General features: G+C 45.3%; 2 protein-coding genes across 2 annotated transcripts; both read right to left on the bottom strand.

Annotated features, from left to right (window-relative positions):
* Positions 1–18436: 18436 nt before the first annotated feature.
* On the bottom strand, positions 18437–19006 carry LOC136514298 (protein FAR1-RELATED SEQUENCE 5-like). Its single transcript, XM_066508283.1, has one exon. It carries the CDS (start codon positions 19004–19006, stop codon positions 18437–18439), a length of 570 nt encoding a protein of 189 aa, XP_066364380.1.
* A 66-nt stretch (positions 19007–19072) lies between these two features.
* On the bottom strand, positions 19073–19429 carry LOC136510226 (protein FAR1-RELATED SEQUENCE 5-like). The gene has a single exon (XM_066504754.1). It carries the CDS (start codon positions 19427–19429, stop codon positions 19073–19075), a length of 357 nt encoding a protein of 118 aa, XP_066360851.1.
* Positions 19430–23881: the final 4452 nt, after the last annotated feature.

Here is a 23881-nt window from a genome sequence, read left to right as displayed (position 1 = left end):
CCTTCTCTATCTCTTTTTCGCTATTTCTTCCGTCTGAAACCTCAACCCCGCCATGAAGAAACCAGCATTCTTGGCGGTTGCGGGATTCAGTTTCGCCAGGGTCTTAAGATTAAGTTTTTTTGACTATGACCTGGTCGATTCTGTAAAAGATCGGCGTGCCGACTGGTTTTATGCTGCCAATTTGATCCCTTCCCTTGTCGTTCACTCTGGATCTGGTCCTGTGTTGAATGACCGATGTGACAAGAAACTTGATTCACCTGCTGAGATTCAAGTGATCCAGCCAATCCTTGATAGGATCAGCATGCTGAAACAACAGGGTTTAACCGGTTTCGGTATTGTTTCGAGTTTTCTTCGTCGCCGAGTTCAGCCCTTGAAAGAGCGGGACCACCTTGGCTTCGAGTATTCTGGGGCCGACGATCCTACTTTTGGCTTTGTGAAGAAGAAAGTGGTTGGGTGAGTAGATTCTGGCTTCATCTTTTTGCTTCTATCTTCCTTCTTCTGGTTCTCATCGGTGCTTTCTTTTATCAATTTTTAGTGTTTCGTCTTCTCTCATTTCTTCATCGATTTCTTCTCAGCCTTCCGCCGTGCCATCGAGTTCCGAGCCTTAGGACTCGCAACATACTATTGGTGAAGTTGTTGCGGGGGCTTCGGAGCTACCTGGCGAAGTTGTGGACTTGGCCGCCCCGGAGGTGATTGTGGCAGTCGCGTCGGGTCCTTCTGAGGGATTGGCTTCGGCTTCCCTGGAGGTTGCTTTGGTCGTTCCTTCTTTGCCCTAGCCGGCCTCTCCTTCCCCTTCTCTTGCTTCCGGTGGTCCCTCTTTTACCGGTGACGTGGTGCAACAGTTCAATGCCACCCATCGGCTATCGGAGCTGACCGCAGCCTGGGGGAGCTTGGCGTCCTCTATGACTTCTTTCGGGGAGAAGCTTCATGTAAGTTTTTCTGAGACTCTTTCTTAGGCCATTTGTTTTGCCTTCGTCCTTATGCCTTATTTTTCTCTTTCTTTAATTGTTTAGACTTTCTCTCGTGACCATACCAGCTTCTTCTTTTCGTCTAAAACTGAGAAGAAGTTGTCCTCCGAGGTAAGTTCTCTGAAGACTGACCTTGACCTCCTCTAGGCCAAGTTGGAGACTGAGCGTAAGTTGCATCAAAAAGAGGAAAAGGCTCTTCGTGCCCGGGTGGTAGAGGTAGAGAAACAGAGAGATACTGTTGCCCAGGAGTTGGAGAAACAGAAAGATGCTGCTATCCGGGAGGCTTCAAAGAACTCAAAGGCCATGAAGAGCTTGGAAGCCGCGAAGAAAGAATGTAAAGGTATTCCGGGTTCTTTTTGTTTCTTTCAGTATTCAAACCTTTCCCTTCTGCTGACTTGTTGTTTGGTGTCTTGTCCAGCTCTCTGAGTTGAAGGAAAAAAGCTCTCGGAGGGCATTGATGAAATGAAGACTCTTGTTCGTACAAGTCATAACAAGGCTGAAGAGGTAACTACTCGTGCTGAAGGAGAACTCGCACTTGCTAAGTTGATCAGGCATGGAGCTGATAAAGATCTTGTGCAGGCCCAAAAACTATTGAAGACTTATCTAGGAAGCTGGCGACGGCTACTGAAAATTGGAACATTTTGTGGAAATCCTTTCGTTTAGTAGCTGATGTTCTTTGAACTCCAGCGGATGACGGACAATCTTGGGCTCAGTTTATTCCTCGGATTCTGACTCATTTCCAAGAGTTCGTGAAGAAGTGCGCTCAAGTATGTACCAAGAATGTGCTGGCCCAGGTCTGGGTCCTTGCTCCAGAGGCGCCTCTGTCCAAGATAGCAGAGGAAGCTGATAGTCAAGAATACCTTGATGCCGTTGAGAGGATGGAGCCTGAGGTCGAAGATTTAGCCAGTAGGGTTGTAGACAGTCTTAATATTGATATTTCCCTTCCTGATGACAATGCCTGATCCAATTGACCAGCCTCTTGTAATATTACACTCCTCTTCAAATGAAGATTCTTTATTTTCGTTGATGTATTCTTTGCTCGGGTGTGGTTGGAGTTACTTGACTTGCTAAGTACTTTGTCCCGTTTTCGTCTCTGCTCTATAAACAACTCTGCGCGTTATCCTAACGAAATCCCTTGATTTGTCGAGTACTTTTCTTTTCTTCCTCTTTTGTGATCCGTCGAGTGCTTTGTCCGCGCTATGACTTGTTAGATGTAAATCTTTGTGTTGGCAACCTTTCGTCTGCGCTATGTAAAACGACTCGGTATAGAATGTTGCCTTGACAAACTTCGGCATCCGAGTGCTTTCTGGAGTGGCGCTTGTGCTTTTCTGAGGAAAAAGTATTCCTATATGGATGTAGCCCCCGAGCCTCTTGCTTTTCGGAACGAAGAGCTAGAGGGTCTTTTGAAGCTTAATTTCGGTCGACTAGTTTTAGGTGTTAGCTTTTAGCCACCCTCATCAGTGGGCTCAAGCGTCTTTTCAGCTATTTTGCTCTCGGCCGGGATGCTCAGGCATGTTTTCCGCCATTTTGCTTTTTGTTTTGGGTGTTAGCTTTTAGCTACCCTCATCGGCGGGCTCAAGCGTCTTTTCAGCTATTTTGCTCTCGGCCGGGTGCTCAGGCATGTTTTCAGCCATTTTGCTTTTTGTTTCGGGTGTTAGCTTCTAGCTACCCTCATCGGCGGGCTCAAGCATCTTTTCAGCTATTTTGCTCTCGGCCGGGATGCTCAGGCACGTTTTCAGCCATTTTGCTTTTTGTTTCGGGTGTTAGCTTCTAGCTACCCTCATCGGCGGGCTCAAGCATCTTTTCAGCTATTTTGCTCTCGGCCGAGATGCTCAGGCATGTTTTCAGCCATTTTGCTTTTTGTTTCGGGTGTTAGCTTTTAGCTACCCTCATCGGCGGGCTCAAGCGTCTTTTCAGCTATTTTGCTCTCGGCCGGGATGCTCGGGCATGTTTTCAGCCATTTTGCTTTTTGTTTCGTGAAAACAACTCATTGAAAGTCATGACAAGACATGCCGTGGATGAATATCATCTTTATTGATCATGAATATAAACTAATACATATGTTGTCGAGGAATATTGTCCTTTGTCGATTGTGAACGTTGGTCCCTTGTGGCTTGCATATCTGTTTTTTCTTGAGTTGTTTTTACGCGTAGAATCTTCTTAGCTGGCTGATGTGCCATGTATTGCTGACTTCTCTTCCATCTTCGGTTATTAACTTGTATGTGCCTGGTCCGGTGACTTTTGTGACAATGAACGGACCTTCCCATGGACTGAGTAGCTTATGTCGTCCGTCAGTTTTTTGTATCCTTCTTAGCACTAAGTCTCCGACTTGTAATGATCGAGGATGGGTACTCTTGTTGTAGTGTTGTCTTAAACCTGGTAGGTATCTGGCTGATTGGATGGTAGCGTTTACTCTGACTTCTTCTGAGATGTCGAGTTCTAATCTTCTTGTGTGTTCTGCTTCTCCTTCATCGTATTGTTCTATCTTTGATGATGTCCAGATCAAGTCGGCAGGCAGTACGGCCTCTGACCCATAAACTAGGAAGAAGGGTGAGTAGCCTGTTGCTTTGCTTATTTGAGTTCGTAGCCCCCATACTACTTTAGGTAATTCTTCAATCCATTTGGACCCATAGTCCACTAGTTCTTCGTATAACCTTGGTTTTAATCCAGCTAGTATGAGTCCATTAGCCCTTTCTACTTGTCCGTTGGCTTCTGGATGTGCAACAGACGCGTAGTCTATACTAAAACCACAGTCTTGTGCCCAGCTTTTGAATTCTGTAGCTATGAAGGGGGAGCCTAGATCTGTGATGATTCGATTGGGCATGCCAAAGCGGTGCATAATGTCTTGGATGAACTCGACTGCTTTGGCTGCGCTGTATTTCGCGAGTGGTTTGTATTCAATCCACTTGGTGAACTTGTCGATTGCTACAAAGATGTACTTGAAGCCGCCTTTTGCTTTCTTCAGAGGTCCTACTTGATCCAGCCCCCAGCAGGAAAAAGGCCAAGCGGGTGGGATGCAGATAAGATTGTGAGCTGGCACATGGGCTTGTCTTGCAAACATTTGGCAACCTTTGCATTTTCTGACAAGTTCTTCTACGTCTTTCAAATCGGTTGGCCAGTAGAATCCGGTGCGAAATGCTTTGCCAACCAGTGTTCTTGAAGCGGCATGGTTTCCACAGCAACCTGAGTGTATTTTGTCTAGGATCTGTTTGCCTTCTTCAAATGAGACACATTTTAGGAGTACTCCTGAAGATGCTGCTCTTCTGTAAAGTCTATCTCCTACTAGAACGTAGTTTTTGCTTTTGCGAACAACTTGGGTGGCTTCTGCTTTTTCTGCTGGCAATTTATTTTCTTTGATATAGTCGATGAAAACTTGGCTCCATGAAGTGTTGATTACCAAGATCTGAACGCCTTTAGCCTGAATTTCAGGGGTTGTCTCACCAGGTTGTTTGATAGAGGGAACTGATAGCTCTTCTATGAATACGCCAGGTGGAACCTTCGCTCTGTCTGATCCGAGCTTGGCGAGGACATCTGCTGCAATGTTGGAATCGCGTAGGATGTGTAGAATTTCTAATCCTTGGAAATGTTTTTCAAGTTTCCGTATTTCAGCACAGTAAGCACCCATGTTTTCTTTGGTGCAATCCCAATCTTTGTTGACTTGGTTGATGACTACTGCTGAATCACCGTATATGAGTAATCTCTTTATTCCGAGGGTAATTGCCACTCGTAGCCCGTGGATGAGGGCTTCATATTCTGCTTCGTTATTTGTAGCTTGCCATAATATCTGAAGGACGTACTTGAGTTGTTTTCCTTCTAGAGAAATGAGGAGAACGCCTGCACCGGCTCCGCCTAGTTTGAGTGACCCATCAAAGTACATCTTCCAGTGGTCAAGGATTGTATCTGATAAAGGCTGTTGAATCTCTGTCCACTCAGCCACAAAATCGGCAAGGGCTTGAGATTTGATTGCTTTCCGCGGGGTGAAATCGATGTTAAGAGCTCCGAGTTCGACTGCCCACTTTGATATGCGTCCTGTCGCATCTCTGTTGTGTAAGATGTCTCCGAGCGGGAAGTCTATCACCACTGTGATCTGGTGGCTTTCAAAATAGTGGCGAAGCTTGCGTGAAGTGATCAATAGGGCGTAGAGTAGTTTTTGTACATGCGGGTACCATATTTTTGATTCAGATAATACTTCGCTAATGTAGTATACGGGTCGTTGTACTTTATACACGCGTTCTTCTTCTTCTCTTTCTACGACTATTGCCGTGCTGACCACAACAGTAGTTGCCGCAATGTATAGCATCATATCTTCGTCTTTCCTTGGGGGTGTGAGAATTGGTGAGGATGTGAGGTATGCCTTAAGTTTCTTGAAGGCTTCGTCGGCCTCCTTTGTCCACTCAAACTTGTCTGTCTTCTTTAGTAGTTTAAAGAAAGGTAACCCCTTTTCGCCGAGTCTTGATATGAAACAGTTGAGCGCCACCATGCATCCTGTTAGTTTCTGCACATCTTTGATACTTCTAGGTGGGCCCATTTCTGTTATAGCTTGAATTTGCTTGGTGCTGGCTTCAATCCCGCGCTGACTGACCAAAAATCCGAGTAGTTGTCCTGAAGGAACTCCGAATACACATTTATTTGGGTTCAACTTCCATCTCCATCTCTTCAAGTTTTCGAATGTTTGCTTTAAATCTTCAATCATAGTGTCTGGGTTCTTTGATTTCACCACTACATCATCCACGTATGCCTCCACATTTTCACCGATTTGATCCCCAAGGCAAGTTTGGATAGCTCTTTGGTATGTGGCGCCGGCGTTCTTTAGTCCAAACGACATGGTCTTGTAACAGTAAGCACCGAATGGAGTAATGAAAGACGTCTTGCTCTGGTCTTGTTCTTTTAATGCGATCTGGTGATACCCTGAATAGCAATCGAGAAAGGATAATAGTGCAGACCCTGCTGTTGAATCGACTATCTGGTCAATGCGTGGTAGCCCGAACGGATCTTTTGGGCAATGTTTGTTGAGATCTGTGTAGTCGACGCACATGCGCCACTCGTCCATGTTCTTCTTCTGCACAAGGACCGGGTTTGCTAGCCAGTCTGGATGAAGGATTTCTCTGATAAATCTGGCTGCCATCAGTTTTGTGATTTCCTTTTTAATCGCTGCCTTTTTGTCGGGTGAGAATCGTCGTAGCCATTGCTTTACAGGCTTGGAGCTTTCATTAACATCAATTCTGTGCTCAGCCAACTCTCTTGGGACACCTAGCATGTCGGCCGGCTTCCAAGCGAAGATATCTTTGTTGTCCCGAAGAAAGTTGGTGAGCGCGAGTTCCTATTTTGCCGAGAGGTGAGCACTGATGGTTGCTGTCTTGGAGGTATCGCCAGTGCCCAAGTCGATTTGCTTGATGTCGGCTTCTTTTGGTGGTGTGATGATGCTGGGCTTTTTAGCCGGTATTTCTAATTCTTCTTGGCTCATCTCTGTAGCAATTGTGGCTATTTCTTTCCTTCCATTGTCGGCTTGTGCTTTGGCTGCAATTTGGATTGCCTGAACGTCGCAGTCAAAAGCACGCTTCAAATCACTTCGAAGAGAAAGGATACCGTTGGGTCCTGGCATCTTAAGCAGCAAATACGGGTAATGTGGTATCGCCATGAATTTTGCTAGTGCCGGTCGTCCGAGAATTGCGTGGTATGATGACTCAAAGTCCGCCACCTCAAATTTGATGAATTCTATACGGTAGTTTGAGGGTGTTCCAAAAGTGACTGGTAGAGTAATTTGTCCGAGCGGCATGGCTGCTTTGCCGAGCACTATTCCATAAAAAGGTGTGCTTGTTGGTGTGATCATCCCGGCGAGTTGTAGTCCCATCTTCCTTAGTGTTTTCTGAAAAGATGATGTTGAGTCCAGCTCCCCTGTCGATTAGTACTTTGGTGACGGTCATATCGGCAATAGTTGGGTCTAGAACTAGTGGGTAATGGCCTGTGTTCCCCACGCTAGTCCATTGGTCTTCTCTTGAAAATTGGATTGGATATTGTGACCAATTGAGATATCTTGGTGTAGCCGGTTCTGCTGTCATGATAGTCTGTAGTGCTAGTTTTTCTTGATGTTTGCTTCTGCAATCTGGAGCCCCTGAGAAGATCACTGCTACTGTTCCCCTGGGTTTTTGGAATCCTTTATCCTCGTGGTTGTCTTCGTCTTTTTTCTGATTGTCCTCTTTGGTGTTCTCCTTACTATCCTTTCTTGTGTATCGATCATTGAAAGTGTAGCAATTTCCGATGGTGTGTCTCCCATTGGGATGCAATGGGCAACGTATGTTTTCAATGTCATCATATCTTCTGGGTTTGGAAAATTTCTTTGATTTGTCGGCCATCGCCACGGTATTGCCTGGTCTACGTTTTCTTTCTTGATGTCTGCTATTTCGATGATTTTGCTTGTCCGGGTTGTCCTGATTGCTTCTATCCGGGAACCTCTCTCGTGTTTTTTCTTCTGCAGTAATCATCTTTTCTACTATTCGTCTGAATTCTTCATTGTTTCTCGGATTTTCTTTGCAGAAGTCTTGAAATTGCCACCTAGCCATGATTCCATGATGTCGTGCACTTGAGTCCGTAGTTCGCCGAATCATCGATAGTAATTTCTGAGACTTTTGCCTCCCTTTTGCTTGAGTCCTTTCAGTTCTGCATGAGTGATCGGGTGTGTGATGATACCCGCGAAATTTTCACAAAAAGCTCTTTGCAAGTCCTCCCAATTTCTGATCGATCCTGGGTTCAATTTATCGAACCATTGGAGGGGCATAGTTTCTAGTGCCATGGGAAAGAACAGGGTTTTGATATCATCGTCTCCTCTGGCTAGTTCAATTGATTGTGAATATATTCTAAGCCATTGCCTTGGTTCAATTTTGCCTTCATACTTGGAGTGGTTAGACGGTTTGAACTTGTGAGGTAATCGTACTGATGCAAGCCTGTTCGTGAAACAGGGGAATCTGTCGTGCGTTTCGGCTTCTTTGAATTCGGATTCGGCACCTCCTTCTGGCCAACTGTTGTTTTGATGGGAATAGTTATGCGAGGCTGTCTGGGTAGGCACCCTACTCCTAGTCTTTCTTGGTTGTTCAAATTGGTGGCCTTGATTATGTTCCTTCCTACTTTCTCCGTTATGGCTTCCACCTGGCCCAAGTCTTTCGAAAGCAGACTTCCTTTGATTTTGATCTTCTTGCCTATGGGTTGTTGATCTGGCGGGTAGTCTTGATTGGGCTCTCTCTTCATGTGTTCTCGGGATCGTCGACCGGAGCAAGTCTTGGAGCTGTTCATACTTCTCACCGGGATATGAAGTTGCCCTGAGTTCTTCTAATGCTTCTCGAATCTTATCGTAAGGCGTATTTGCCGTGCGTCTTCCTTCGACTTCTCGTTGTGATTTTCTTCTGTCGTATTCAGCCAAATCTGACTCGTATCTGATCCAGGCTTCCCTGCGCTGCCTAGCACGGTGTTGGCGCCCTTGCTTCAACTTGTTTTTCCTTTCTCTAGCTTGTTTCTGACTCTCTGTTTCTCCACCGTCGCCCTGGGCAAAGGGTGATATGTTGGATTCTGATTCATCCGATGACCTAACATCGGTTGCTTCTGGGGGATTTGATGGTGACCGAGGATGTCAAACCATGAGTACTTCCCATGCGTGAGCCGTTCTGTTATTGGTGTTAGTTTTCATACTGTCGGAGTTGCTGATGACTTTAGTAGATGCTTCGATGTCGCAGATCGAGTCTCCTTCTTGGTAAGGTAGAATAGCTATTGTTGTGCCGACTAGTTGGGTTCTGCTATCTTCAGGAATGGAACCTGGCCAGTGGATGATACAGTCTTGCGATGTTATCATTAGCACGAGACCCTCCTAGGCTCCTGTCAGTGGTATCCCAAGCATTGGATTGAAGGATCTTTCGAACTGTCCCTGATAAGATGTTGCCATGTTTAGGAGTCCAAGTGGAGGAAGATCTGACTTCTTGAAGGGATTCTGCGCGTACTCCGAGTTGTATTCTTGATAGGTCAAGGCCACGTTTTTAAGTCCCATCGGAAAAGAACTTGGTTTCCCGAAAGGACTCGGATAAGACTCCAACTCGAATGCGGAGCTTGAATTCGAGTCGGATGCGCAAAGCTACAGAACCTGAGTTGAATCAGACACTATGAGCTGCGCGAATCCTCCGGAGATTTGATCTGTCGTGGTCGTCGTAATAGAATCGTCTTCATGGTGTTTCGAATCTTCGAGGAGATGACTTTGGAGCTTGCCATTGTTGTCTGCCTCGCATATCCATGAGCCGAAGATGAAAGTGGATCCCATTGAGAAGATCATGTTGTTGAGGTCCATCGAGCTCTCGGATGCAAATTCGCCGAAAGCCCCTACCTGGTGCACTAGCTGTCGATGTTTTACCACCGATAGCCTACCACGGGGGTACCCAGGGCAGTATGTTCGGGCTTCGGCATATGCTGAACTCGATGGTTAACGCAAGAGACAGTCGATTTATCCTGGTTCAGGCCCTTGATCGTAGATCGAGTAATAACCCTACGTCCAATCGGCGTTAGCCTTTGCGTTGGATTGATTGTGAAGTGTTGTGTTGTACAATTGCTGTTCTGTTCTCTGTCTCCCTTTCCCCAGGAGCCCTGCCCTCCTTTATATAGTCAGGAGGTCAGGGTCCTAGTCGGTTTACAATGAGAGTTCCTAGTAGGATTACTAAATAGTACTACTACTAAGATTACATGGGAAGAATCCTAGTTGGACTGGATCTTCTCTCTCCTTTGCGGGGTATCCTGTGGGTCCTGCATCGATAGGAATGTCATAAGAGGGCTATGCCGACCCCGTCACGAACGACGGACCCGGATTTCACTCGATCACACCTGTTAGCGAACTCACCGAGCTAGTCTTCGAGCCCGAGCGATCAGGACAGGCGATGAAACTCAGCCCCTCCGGTCGTGAGGAACAAGGATGGGGTAACGCACAATACTCACATCGATCCCCACGAAGGCCCGATAGGGCTCGGGGGCTCAAGATAAATGCCAAAGGACGGCGACCTCGAACTCGCCAGATCCACGACTCCGACTCGCCCGATCCCGCGGCGCGCACCGACGCCAGGGTCCGCGAGCATCGCCTCGTCCGATCTTTAACCAACTAACTACGCTTTGGCTTCAGACGGCTTCACTGCGCTCCAAAAAATCTTGGGACCGTGACCCCGAATTCGCGTCAATAGGATCTTTGACATCCGGCTACGGCTCCTGGGACTGTGACTCCTAAACTCGCATAACGGCTTCAGACGGCTTCACTACGCTCCAACAAGACCTGGGACCGCGACTCCTAAACTCGCGTAACGGCTTCACTCAGGGTCCATGAGCTTTGACTCGTCCGATTCCTGAACTAACTAAACTAACTCCCGCGATCCACGGCACGCATCGATGCCTGGGTCCTACCTCGCTCGATCCCACAGCGTGCATTGACGCCTAAGATCAGTAAGCTTTGACACGACTGAACCATCACCGTCCGTGGCACGCACCGACGCCAGCGGTTTCTCCGAACTAACCTTCTCACCCGATCAACGGCACGCACTGACGCCGAGATTAGAAAGATTTGCCTCAAACCCTGCACCTAAAAAATGCCTCGGCTACGCAACAACACCTTGATTAAACAAAACATCTCAAAACTAAACATACATACACGCCCGCTAAGATAACGCCCCCCAGCCAGTTCTACCCGAACCGCCCGGGGGCTCAGGGGCTACACCCGTGGGTGCGCTCGTGCACACCCACCGACACAACGCAGAAAACCCCCCAGCCAGTTCTACCCGAACTGCCTGGGGGCTCGGGGGCTACACCTGCGGGTGCGCTCGCGCACACCCGGTAGCAAGACAAAAATCCCCTCGACGATTCAGCTCAAATCACCCGGGGGCTCGGGGGCTCCTGTTGGGTTCATAAACCTGGGGTCCCTTGGGGACCGGCTTCGACGCCCGGGCTCGGCCCAGGAGAACAACCTGTAGCTCATGGGCCGGCCCAAAAGGTCTAAAAAACAACGGGCCAGGGGGACAGACCGGTCGCCGACCGGAAGGTCCACCGAAAGAACGAACGCCCGCTCGACAAATTCTTCGGCCCACCTCTCCGACCGGAGCGCTCGCCTCGGGCATCGGCCGCCTCCGAGTGGACTCCCCGATCGGAAGGCCTGGCCCAAAACGCTGCTTCCTACTCTGACCCCACGTCTCCGACCGGGGGCTCGTAGGAAGCTGCTTACTGCTCTTCTCCGACTGGCACGGCCAGTACCGACTGGAGCCATCCGACCGGGGATTCCCACTCGGAAGGGACCAGGGGCGAACGGAGAAAGCAGCGCACAAAGTCAAAACACGGTACCGGGACCATAACCTGTACACCTACAGGAACAGTGCTCCACAACCGACCTGACACAAGCAGTATGGGAGGTTTCGACATCTGTGCCTACAGTATTGTAGGCGCCAACATTTATGTCTACAGTATTGTAGGCGCCGTTGGGGCTCCCATATGGCAAAAAGGTCCCCCACATGCCTCTGGGTATCGATAGTGGGCACCAGGATTCACCATACCTGGTACACGTGGTGGGGCTCCTCATATACTGACAGCATTTCACAAGTACCGACGTCCACCCTTCCTGAAGAAGCCAACGCGACCCCCATGTGCACCTGACATTCTACAACGACATCAATAGTGTTATGCGTGCCAACCATCATCATTACCCTCACTCGGCGTGGACAACAAGACTTAGAAACTCTCTCCCTCTCACCTGTAAAGCCATCCCCTTTATCTATAAAAGGGGATGCGCTCCCTCCAACAAAGGGGGATCGATTTTCCAGAGGTCCACTTCTTCAAGCTCAGGCTCACTAGATCGATAGCTGAGAAACCCCTCAAGCACACACTTGAACACCTAGCTCATAGCGGAGTTCCGGTCGCCCTCGGCCCTTCCGGTCGGACCAGACCGGGCCTCTCGTACACCCCTCCTTTCTCCTTCTCGTTTGTAACCCCACTACAGACTTCGAGCACCTAGGCTCAGGAATAAAGTTACCAACAGACCCACACTGGACATAGGGCACGTTGTCCGAACCAGTCTAAATCCTGTGTCATTGAGTGCTAGGCCACCTCCGATCACAACGTAAAGCAAAACTACAAATATTCACTAGTTGGTCACTTTCTATACCGACAGATACCATTTCATCTTTATCAACTCTTTGATTCTTTCACGGGACTAATAGCTACGACATATCTCATTAAGATCATATTAGTCCCTAATTTGGATGTCATCAATACACCAAAACCCACATAGGGGGCAACTGCACTTTCACTTACAAAAGGTAATGTTTAAGTGTGTTCACTGTTCTGCATTATTCTTTTATCTTGGTTAACAGGTAGAGTAGCATTAATCACTATCCATTTTCTTTTTTTTCATGTTAATACAACACTTGTACAAGCATAACATGATTTCGTACTTTGATGTAGCATACTTTTTAGTCTACTAGATGTAGTTTTAAAAGGGTTTGAATTTAGCATGCCACTTATTCTTGTTTCTTACAAAAGGCCCGTGAAGAAAATGATGCCAATATAAAGAACGAGAAACAACGCTTTGAGTCCATGATTGAGCAGGCAAGGGCACAATTGGCAACGTTGGAGAATGAGCGCTTAAAGATGAAGACCCTCATTGAGTCCTTCATCCAATGAGAGGAGGTCCGTGCCAACATGAATATAGAGGTAACTACGGTACTCTTTTAATTTATATTATATATATAACCATCTGAACGCCCCCTTGTTTGCACTTTCAGGTAGAAGATATGATATGTATACCACGGAGATACATGTGTGTAATAACTAATAACGAGTGTGGCCTGGTATATGAATTTTTCATATAATTTTGGTTACTCGTTGATCTGAAATGATTCTTATTCGTCTAATCTATACATGCAGCATGTGGTAATGCGCTTTAAGATTCACTCCGTGAAGGAAATTTATTTGGATCTACAGAAGTACTACGACAGTCTAGAACAATTGACCGAGTTTGCAATTACAGAGCCAGCCACCGTTGAGTATTACATTCTGTCACAGCATTTGACAGCTTATTTTGGATACAAAGGAGACGCACAGTTGTACTACCTGAGTCCTGTTCATGGGAGTGAGCCATCAACTGCATTGGTAAAGATTGACAGACAAGAAGATGTAGACAAAATGGTGGATGCACATGCTCATGAAAGGACAAAGATTTGTCATCTGTACATAGTGAACGGAGTTGGATTTTATGATGAGGACGGCCGTCCATGGCAGCCTGATGACGAAGGCCATCCATGGCAGCCTTATGAGGAGGACCGTCTATCGGGCAGCGCTGATGAGGAAGCTCAACAAGACGACACGTCTCCTGTGATGAAGAAACGACGCGCTGATGAGGAAGCTCAACAAGACGACATGTCTCATGCGATGAACAAACATGCTTCTTAGCTATTGGATAGTTGGAGTTTGGTCTTTTACTTGGTCACTTGTTCTTGGTCGATTGGACACTTGTTCTATTAGTGTTGCAAGCTGCTACTTTTCTGAAAACTGAATGCACTTGTTCTTGGTCTTTTATTTGGACACTTGGTCTATTAGTGTTGCAAGCTGCTGCTTTTCTGAAAACTGAATGCATGTTACTGTGATTGTGCAAGATGATATTTTTTCCGAAAAGTAAATTGCAGTGGCTTGTCCTTTGTCTATTTTACTTCTAATTAGAATGTTCTGACTAGATGACTTGGTAACTGAATGTACTATGATCTGTGCTCTGGCCGATGTAGGTGTCATTTGCTTTCAATGCGAGTGGGTACTGAAAAAGAATCTCTAAAGTTCACCAAAATATTGACCTGGTGAACTTGCAAGTATTGAGCCTCCAAAGTAGAGAGGGACTAGTGTATTAACTGCCTGACTGCTGGCTGGGTCACATTCAATATTCTGGTGATCAAAGGAATAAAATCCTTGCAACAAATCAAGAGTTGGAGTGCAACTGCTACCTTTCAACAAAAAAGCTCCAAGTGTAGTCTCTCCAACATTAGAGTTTTCCAAGTCAATTGCTGCACTGGAATCACTGTCTGACTTGCCTTGACAACTAAGCTCACTGGAGGAGCATACTTCACAAGAAATGCAAGAGGGTGACAATTTACTCCCTACAATAGGTTTGGTTGAGGAATAACTAGCTTGAAGAGGGAACGAATCCTCAACAGGTTCAATGGTTGAGGAACAAATAGCTTCAAGAGGGTAGAAATTATCAAGAGGTTCAATCTCTGATACCGCCCCTTCCTTCTATATGCGATGTCCCATTGTACACAACTGGCAGTGGCACACTATTTCCGGCATCATCATTCTTTTCTAAATTCATTGGCTGTGGAGTAGTAGTAGCTCCAGTTCCTGCCAATGAGAAATCAGCCTTTGGCCTGGCTGGGTCAAATTGGATCTAAGGAAACGGTGATTTATAGAAAAGGTATTATAGCAAGCAAGTAGGCATGAAGAAGGATGGAAAGAGCAACGGATCAGCTTACAAAGTTGATTTGAAATTCCCCCAAAGTGTTAATAATTACAGGTCACTAAGTTGAACTGGCAAAGGAAAATACACAATCGTTAATGCAAACTATGGGATGCTGAACATTAGCAGCCTTCATTTTAGCTTGAACTCTTGCAAATTTCATAACATCCTTCACTTCCGCAAGATCTGGAAGTTTATCAGTCCTGTGGATACTTCTGAACCATGGTTTCTTCTTTTCAACAATTTCTAGAGCCCAGGAACAGGCAGCGTTGACCAATTCATTAGCTGAAGTAACAGCATCAACTAAGCCGATTTCTTGTGCCCCGTGCCTTTTATAGTCTTTGACAACTATTAGGAGAATACACCAGTACTCAGTCAACAACAGTCTATGTAGGTTTGTGTTATGACCATCACTGCAACTTATATTAATACAATTCAAGCTTACCAACATCATCTCAAGGGCTTTTGGAAGGCCAACAAGACGGGGAAGACGTTGAGTCCCTGCAAAAAGTTAAGACCTTCAACACAAAAAATGGAAAAAAAATCAAGGAACACACCTCTGGGCATTATCTTATCTTATTACAAAAGTTGACAAAATGTAATTATTTAGAACTTTGAATCCTAACTATGTTACAGTAACTATTGTTTGTGGGTAAATATTTTGGTATCTTGAATGGTTAATATGTTCAGCAATGGTTAGCAGTATGATTAGCAGTAATATGTCCAGAACATGACCTTTTAAATAATTATTATAGTTAGAGCAGGAGTACTTCAGCCGAACTTTTGGTAGCAAACTATTTTTCTTTGTACTTCCCAATTCCTGCTGTATGGAAACTGTATTTGGAGTTTGAGAAAATATTGGGGCATTTGTGAGAGTATATGTAGTATATGTAGGGGGTTGAGAATACCTCCCATTCCAGGAATGATTCCAAGCTGAAGTTCAGGTAGTCCTAATTGAGCTGACAGTGTTGAAATGCGAGCATGGCAAACCTGGACAGAAAGAGTTTTCGATGTATAACAAATAGCCAAGTATTTGAATAAAAAAAAAGAAATCTGAAGCATGACATGATGAAAAACAACTTAGGCATATACCATAGCAAGCTCCAATCCACCTCCTAGACCAATGCCATCTATAGCAGCCACTGACGGTTTGTGAGCATCTGGCAGCAACAAACAATCAATGACTCAATAATGGAAAATACTTGCTTACCAATATGCGTGTTTAGAGCAAGAGCAAGAGCATGATAAATTACCTTCCACTATGTCAGTCAAGAAATCAATAGACATGGATCCAGGCTTCTCATTTTCTGATGACATGTAAAATATTTAGTTATTCAAGAGTGGAAGGGGCCAGAACACACTTGGTACTGAACTGTCATTCTTACTTGGCTTATTTCCAAATGCAGATATATCGAATCCACCGTAGAACCTTCCTTTGGCACCTGTGCAACAAGAAAAACACTAGAAACACGGCACTAGCATAGGACACTTGACAAGAAACTTATTTTGGTGACTTACCAGTGAAGACGATTGCCTTGATATCATTCCTGCTCAGCGCCTCTGCATAGTTCCTCTGCCCACATGGCCTCTTCGCGATGTGGTGTCCTGCCAGCACCGTTCTCCTCCTGCTGTGCGGTAATGGTCTGCAGCAAGCCAACACCAAGCAGGGATACGATATTGCCTTGTTAGAAGCATCACATACCAAAACCATGCATTTCCTAGCAAAGTTAATAAGGTAGGGAAAAAGACAGTCACTGAATTCAAATACATGACAGATAATAATTCAGTACGGAAACCATACTTACCATCAGAAATATGACAGTGCAATCCTTTGATCATGAAACCAGACATACTCCTTCAGAACTAAATGATAATGCACTAATTGCAGTAAGTAGTTTAGACAGATAATAATTTTAGCTCCTTACAAACCTACCATACCAACAAGAATCTATCAGCTTCCATCACATCACTGGAACTGAGCCCCGTTACAGCTGGCTAGGTCAAATTGGCCCGGATCAGCAACACATCAACAAGAACACAAAGCTGACGATATGAACAAACCAAGCAGCATGATTCCATGATGTAATTGCAATTTCTGGCGAATACATTTACAGACAAATCGTGCTATGTGCCACAGCCTACGGTCATTTGTAACTATCACTCTCAGCAAGGAAATACTAGAAACAATAGAGTTCTGCACTCTACAGCAGCGGTGCCGGAGATCCTCACTGGAGTTTCTCCATCCCATAGGTATCTTCAGCTCCACTAGCTACCTTTCTTCTTCTTTCTGCTATCATCTCAGTGTATGCCTGAGAGAAGCCACCACAGGGTCAGTTCTATTCTATCATTCTTTGAATTACGTTTGTAACACAATAGTAAAGTAGCAATGTATAGAATAGGGTTAGGCCAAAGGTATTTGACACAGAAGAAATGCTTAACTGACTGATATGCTACAGCTAGAGATTGGAACTGGTACGATAGACAATGCTCCTGACTCCAGTGACTCCTGACTAATAGCCATACCAATATATGGAACTAGAAGTAGTTTTGGAGCCAATAAGCAACCCAGCATTCTGAGCTTTGGCATGGATGATGAGTAGCTGCTACCCTATCAAGGTAAATTTGCAGTTTGAAAGCACCATATTGTGTATCACTTTAAATGAGTTATGTAGTAGCGTACCTATTGTGCAACAACAAGCGGATCCTTGGCAAATCATATATCCAGCACATCTTCAGGGAGCTTTGTTTCCTACAAATGAAGAGTAACATTAGCCATAGCTAGACAATCCTCACAGACATGCAGTTGTTAACTTTGATGAACATTACTCTTAACTACCTCTTCTCTCATGGAGCATGTTCGCCGATTGTGACCCTCACCCTTACACAGGGTACATTTCACCTTAGATCTCTTCTTATTTGAAACTGACTTCAAATTTTTCTTCGGGGCCCCTCTGCCAGGAACATGCATGGGATCCAAGACATTTCTGGACTCTGCAGAATCAACATCCAGGCATTGCGGCAGCACTGGACCATACCTCTTGTCTCCGTTCTCTCCTCTGTTTCACAGGATCATAGCAGCTTCCTCATGCAGAACACGTTTTAGCCGCTCATATGCTTCAAGTGAACGAGATGCTACAAAGGATGCAGTGTGACTGATATTGCGTAGCTCATGGTACCTCTGTAGGCTATCAGAATAGTCATACATGGTGCTCTTCCTTATAGGAGGAAATGCACTCTTGGCCCCCCTTGTCCATCTTTTCAAAACACAGCAGCCTGGAAGCATGCGTTCTTTGCGATATCCCAATACAAAGAAGATGTGTGAGCAGGGGGTTCCAAGGGACTGCAACTTAAGACAAGAACAAGAAATTCCCTTCAAATTGCCTTCATCAACACATATCTCACATTCCACATGGTACTCTCTATCTCCTTTATCCTCCCTGCCAACAATATACTTAATCGCATCATAGTCATCTAGAATCTCTCTCGCAAAACACTTTTTGGCTGCTTTTATGCTGAACTGCACCGTGGCAAAAATTCTTGGTGTGAACGATTTCACAGCCTCTTTCTCAATAATTGAAGCATCTGGTTCTAAGCATGGCAAAGAATTCGCTGCTTCAAAGTCCAGATTCGCTTCATTACTGCGCAGCCACGAAAGGCAGTGGCCAAAGTGCTCAACCAGCTCGAACAATGTCATTTTACAATCTAGATTTACCTAAAGCCTAGAGTTTAGGCTCTCACTCCGCTGGTTGCTCCTTAGTCCTAAATAGCACTTATCAGCATGGTACGCAGCACACCAGATTTCCCTCCTCTCATACATCTGATACAGCCATGACTCCTTATCTGTAACGTTATGCTTATCCAAGAATTCCAGCCATTTCCTCTCAATCTCTACTATGGAGCAACAATCATAAAGGAAATACCTAAAATCAGCCTTCACACCATCATCGTGAAGATTACGCACAATGTTCTACTCAATATGCCATATGAGCCTATGCGATGAATTCGGCCACACTAGCCCGATTGCTCTCTGCATAGCAAGGTCTTCATTAGTGATCACGAAAACAGGATGCTTCTGAACCATGGCATCAGAGAATGTCCTAAGAATCCACACATATGACTCAATTGTCTCCTGGGAAAGAATTCCACATGCAAAAAGAATTATGCTGCCATGGCGATTCACCCCAACAAAAGGAACAAGGGGCAGGTTGTACCGATTCGTTTTGTACATGCTATCAAATACGATGACATCACCAAATGCTGCATAATCAAGCCGATATTGACTATCACACCAGAGCAGTCCTTTGAGGTGCCCTTTCCCATCAGTCTTGTAGTCGAAGAAGAAATCAGGATCCCTACGTCTACACTCTGTCAGGTAACTGATGACTGTTTGAGCATCACCAGCAGCAACTGTCTCCACCTTATTGCGATGACAAAAATTATACAAGTCCCTTGTTGTAAATCCAACCTTATCATACCCACCATACTGCATTTCCATAATATCCATTATTTGGTGTTTGTGGATCCCAGAAATCTGCATCGCCACAATATCAGCTTTTTGCTCATCACTGATTCTTCTATGTGAACGCAGAAGACAAGCAAGGTCTCATTCCGCCATTGGATGGTTGTGTTCATAGATGAAATCCTTCATATACCACTGCCCTGTGTTCTGATCCCAAGCAATCACAAATTTAGCAGGGCATCCAACACGAGTAATATTCTGTGGCTTCCGCTTCTTAATCTCCCTCTTCAGCTCCTTCTCTTCGCGGAAACCTTCACAACTGCAAACAAACTTCCAAAGGGTCCTCTCATTGTGGCCGTTGCCCCACTCACAATAAATTTTCCTAACACTAAATCCTTTCCCCTTAGCGTATTTGTTATAAAACAGATATCCTTCTATTTCACTACCAAATTTCTTCATAACAATTTCATTGTACTCTAGCAAAGAATCAAGATCCGGCATTTATTTCCTCCTGCATCAATCAGCGACATTTGAGAAAAGTCTGAAGGAATAGTTCTGTAAAGGCATGATTTCATGCTACAGTTGCAACCAGCTGTTGCAGCTCAACTGAAGAATCAATACATCTATGAGTATTATATGTATAGCATCATTATTGCTTTGGAGCCGAACTGAAGAAGCAACATAGCAGAGCAGGGTGTTACTTTATCTGTATGGTACAACAACATAGCCTATTACTTTTTTGACAAAATTTAGATGATATTATACAATGTTCTTTTCTCTGAAGTAGTAGAAAAGACATGTATTGTTTGAGTTGTTTTCGCAGTACACTTTGGATTAGAGTAGTATGGTATGTGTTTATCTGAAATGAGTTTAGGTTTGCTCCTGCATCTGCAGTGTATGGAATTCTGAATACTTAAATTGAAAGCAAAAGTGAAGAACATGTCAACTCACATGATTCAAATTAGAGATATACTAGGCTGAGAACAACTGCATTTGCAACTGAAAACCTTGTCGATTTCCATCAACCAAACCAACAATACCTACATAAGAGATACACGAAATGGCACCGATGGATTGCTCACCTCACTGTGAAGGTCGTTGAGGCTTCTAGACGCCGGTGACGCAGTGAAGGCGGAGATTAGCGGCGGCGGCGGGTAGAGCTCCGAGCGGCGGCTATGGGGGTGCGCGGGCTAGGGCTCGGGGCAGCTCCTGTAGGGTTCAAAGGGGGCGGCGTGGTGCTCTGTGCCTAATCTTCATATGCATGGGCGCGGGGAACCTCGGGGGGCGCGTGCGTGGGAATCGGGCAGTGGTGGATTCGCCCGGTCGATGTGGCGCAGCGGGGAAGGGACCGGGTCACTGACACGTGCGCCCGGCCGTGGTTGCTGGGCCTATCGGCCTGCGCACGCACGCGATGAATCGAGGAGGGGGAACGGGCGGTGGCTGGGCCTACCCATCACGTGGTCGTGGCCCAACTAAGCCACGTGAATACGGCAGTCAGCCATCTGCATCCGGTTTAGTCCCACCTCGCTCGCTGAGCAGCTAAGAGCGCAGCATAAAAGAACTAGAGAAGAACCAGGGATCGAACTCCTAAACTGTACAATGCCTACTCTCACTCGTCATCTGGGCCAATCGGGCTGGCGCGGCCTGGTTGGGCTCCCTCCGTGGTCGAGCCCGACCTAGCTGATGCTGGCCCGTGCCAATAAATTTTTTTTGCCACCATTTATTTTAAAATTTATTTTTTTTTAATATCTGCCGCTAGGGAGGCTGTCACCATTCATATCCAATTTCTATGTATTGTATTTATTTTTCACCCTCCACATTCTTTTCCTCATACATAATCCATGCTAATTTTTTTGAGTTAAACTACTAATTGCTAGTAAAAAGCTAGAACTTAAAATAAAGAAAAACTCGCGATCACACTTTTAAAAACACGTGGCTACAGTCATCGGTTCAAATTACTATCATGTTGCCTATTAGTGCACTCGGATGACATGTGCGAGTGGCGGCTTAGTTCCTATCATGTTATGCCTAATGGTTCATCACTCTGGCAAGGAATGAGAATGACCGGTTCACTTCATATCATGTTAGGTCTATTAGTACACTTGGAGTACATGTAAGAGTGATCGGTTCGCTTCCTTTCAGGTTGGGCCTATTAGTCCACTCGAACTAGCCCTAGAGAGTGTAGGTTGAGTTGCTATCGTGCAAGATTAGGAGTCCACTCAGACAAAGCATGAGAGCGATCGTCTGTGTTTTCTTATCGTGCTAGCCTATTGGTCCACTCGGACGACACATGAGAGTGGCGGGTTAGTTCCTATCATGTTATGCCTAGTACTTCATCACTCTGGCAAGAGATGAGAATGACCGGTTCACTTCCTATCATGTCAGCTAGACGGTCAGCGTCCAACACGTATTGTCAAGCTGCGAGCAACGCAGAACGCGGAGAATCGTTGTGAATCGCTCGCGTCATCTACCAGCCATCCGATGCCATTGAGCTATTCTCCCTTGCCGTTGATGCATTCAAGATCGGCTTCACCCAAGCTCCTAATGCTCGAGACCCATGAAAAGGTGACGGAAGCAGCGAAACGTTGTCCTCCAGACCAAGCATCGGGGATGTAGCTCTAGCAACGACCAGCGGTGGCAACAAACTACTAGTCTTTGTTAGTGCTAAAGAAAAAAATGACACATTGACGCGGCGGCGGGCTCGGTTCAGAAATGCCGGTGATCAATGAGGACTCGCCAGGCACCACGTTCACGCGGCGGCGGGCTCGGCCAACACCACATGCACGCCGCCCATGGGCCGCTCGGCTTGGACCTCCTAACTCCCCTTACATGGGCCACGCGGCTTAGCGGTAGGGTGCTCTTGTTTGGAAACTCTCCACTGGAGAACGTGGCCTTCGTAATTGTAGGATCGCAGTTGCTCTTTCCTGTAGGATCGCAGTTGCTCATTCCTAATCGTAGCAACCCTACAGCATCCTTCACAAACCGCATCCTCTCTCTACTTTCTCATCTCTTTTTTATTGTTTCATCTCGCCGGCAATGGGTACGGTAGAAGATAGAGGCCAGCCGAGTAATCCATCGTCTGGAATTGGCACTATGGATACAGCGGCAGATGGAGGACAGCCCCATACTCCGACTGCAATCGCCAACTGGGTTCAAAATGAGGCAAAGATTACAGGTAAGTTTGCCCTGTTATTTTCCAACCAATCACTATTGTGCTACATATGAAATCATTCCAATGTAAATAGACATTTATTATCTGTTGATACAGCATATATGTACCATATACAACAAACTCGAAATATTAAGTCAACTCTAGAACAAAATTCAGCCGGTTAGATGACTGAGATACCTACTCCAAGACTAGAGCTAGTTGATGGGCGGAATCTATTTGGTGCCACGAGGAGACTATTCAACAAAAACATTTCACAGCCCCTTCTCTTTTCTGGTTAACTTAATGTATTCTTCTGGAAGTTAGAAAGTAACATGCAGAACCTGGCTTCATTTTTCCACAAGTCCTTGAGAATAGATTCAACCTGAACAAATTGAGTAATAAAATGCTTAGTGATCTGCTTCCAAAGCTTGCATTTCCCTTTTGAACTCAAGAAGCCACAAACCATACCTCTGTAGGCAATAGATGCTTCTTTCCTGATGATGCTACCATCTCTTTAATTGCATCATCAGAAAGGCGTCTAACTTCATTGATTGATCCTTTGGACACCAAACCAGGTGAAGTTGGCTCTTCGTCAAGACCAGAAACCCCCATTTCCCCTGAGTTGTGACCATCACCATCTCCCTTGAGTTTAAAATCACCAATTGCATTTGCTCTTACAGTAGAAGCGCTTGTGTCCTACAAATCAGAAGATGCAATCACATGCAATCTCGATCTCTATTGGTGTTTTTGGTGCTTATTAGGAAGAATATATAAGATCTCTATTGGGTGACAACTCTTGCAAGAAAAACTTGATGCTATCCTACCCAATTTACAAAAGCCAGCACACCTTACTCAAACTTATTTTTATTGATCTGTCATTGGAGTTTATAAACTCAAATGAAATTTGGTAATCAGATTAAACAATGTATCCTGTACAGTACAATGCAAACTGACTCCTAATCTTTGTCAAAGCCACAGTACATGGACACTAAATTGCAAGAGGTAGATGGCACACTCACCACGGTGTGTATTGCTTTGTTACAGTAAATTACCACCAAATCAACTACTGATAATAGTGAAACTGCTACTGCTCGGCTGCTGTTCCTTGGCTGCTGTTGCATTGCTGCTATCCCTAAAAATAAAAACCCAGAGTGACAATCTATCACCAGATTACAATTGCAGCATTCATTGTTAATCAGCAAAGTAAAAACTACTTCTCTCGGCAACTTTAACATTTCTTATTCACATAATTTGATGCAGATGCCAATGGTACCACGGGTAGTACTACAAAAGAGCGAGGTGATAACAACGATCAGGTAATCTCCATATCCAGTTCCAGTTTTTGTGTAAGTTGCCTCTACATTTTTAGCAACTTATCAACGAGCAACTGGTTGCTGTAGACTGCGTCTTTTCATTTAACACACTCACCTACAAGATTTGAAAAAGTCGTACGTGGTTTATCGGAAGAACACAAGGCTGCTGTTAAGGATATGGTATTTGGGGGGCTGCTTCGTATGCCAAAGATGAGTATCAGGAAAATAATGATAAAGGACGTTGCACAAACATACCAAGTCAGCAACCAATGTTTCAAAATATGTGATCAAGATATTACTATTTATCCAGAGGATGTGAGAGACATAATGGGACTGGGAATTGAAGGCGCTGATGTAGACGAATATGTAGAGCAAACAAAGACCAGTGAAGAGAAAACTGTGGAAACTGAATTGTTTAAGAGGTATGCCGATGCAAACCACAAGCTCGAGTTAAGGAATTTGGAAAGCATGATTCGTGACTCAAAAACT

The sequence above is a fragment of the Miscanthus floridulus genome, chromosome 16, assembly GCF_019320115.1.
Source record: "Miscanthus floridulus cultivar M001 chromosome 16, ASM1932011v1, whole genome shotgun sequence".
In the NCBI taxonomy this organism is placed as follows: Eukaryota; Viridiplantae; Streptophyta; class Magnoliopsida; order Poales; family Poaceae; genus Miscanthus; species Miscanthus floridulus.
This window is presented reverse-complemented; position numbering and strand designations above follow the sequence as displayed.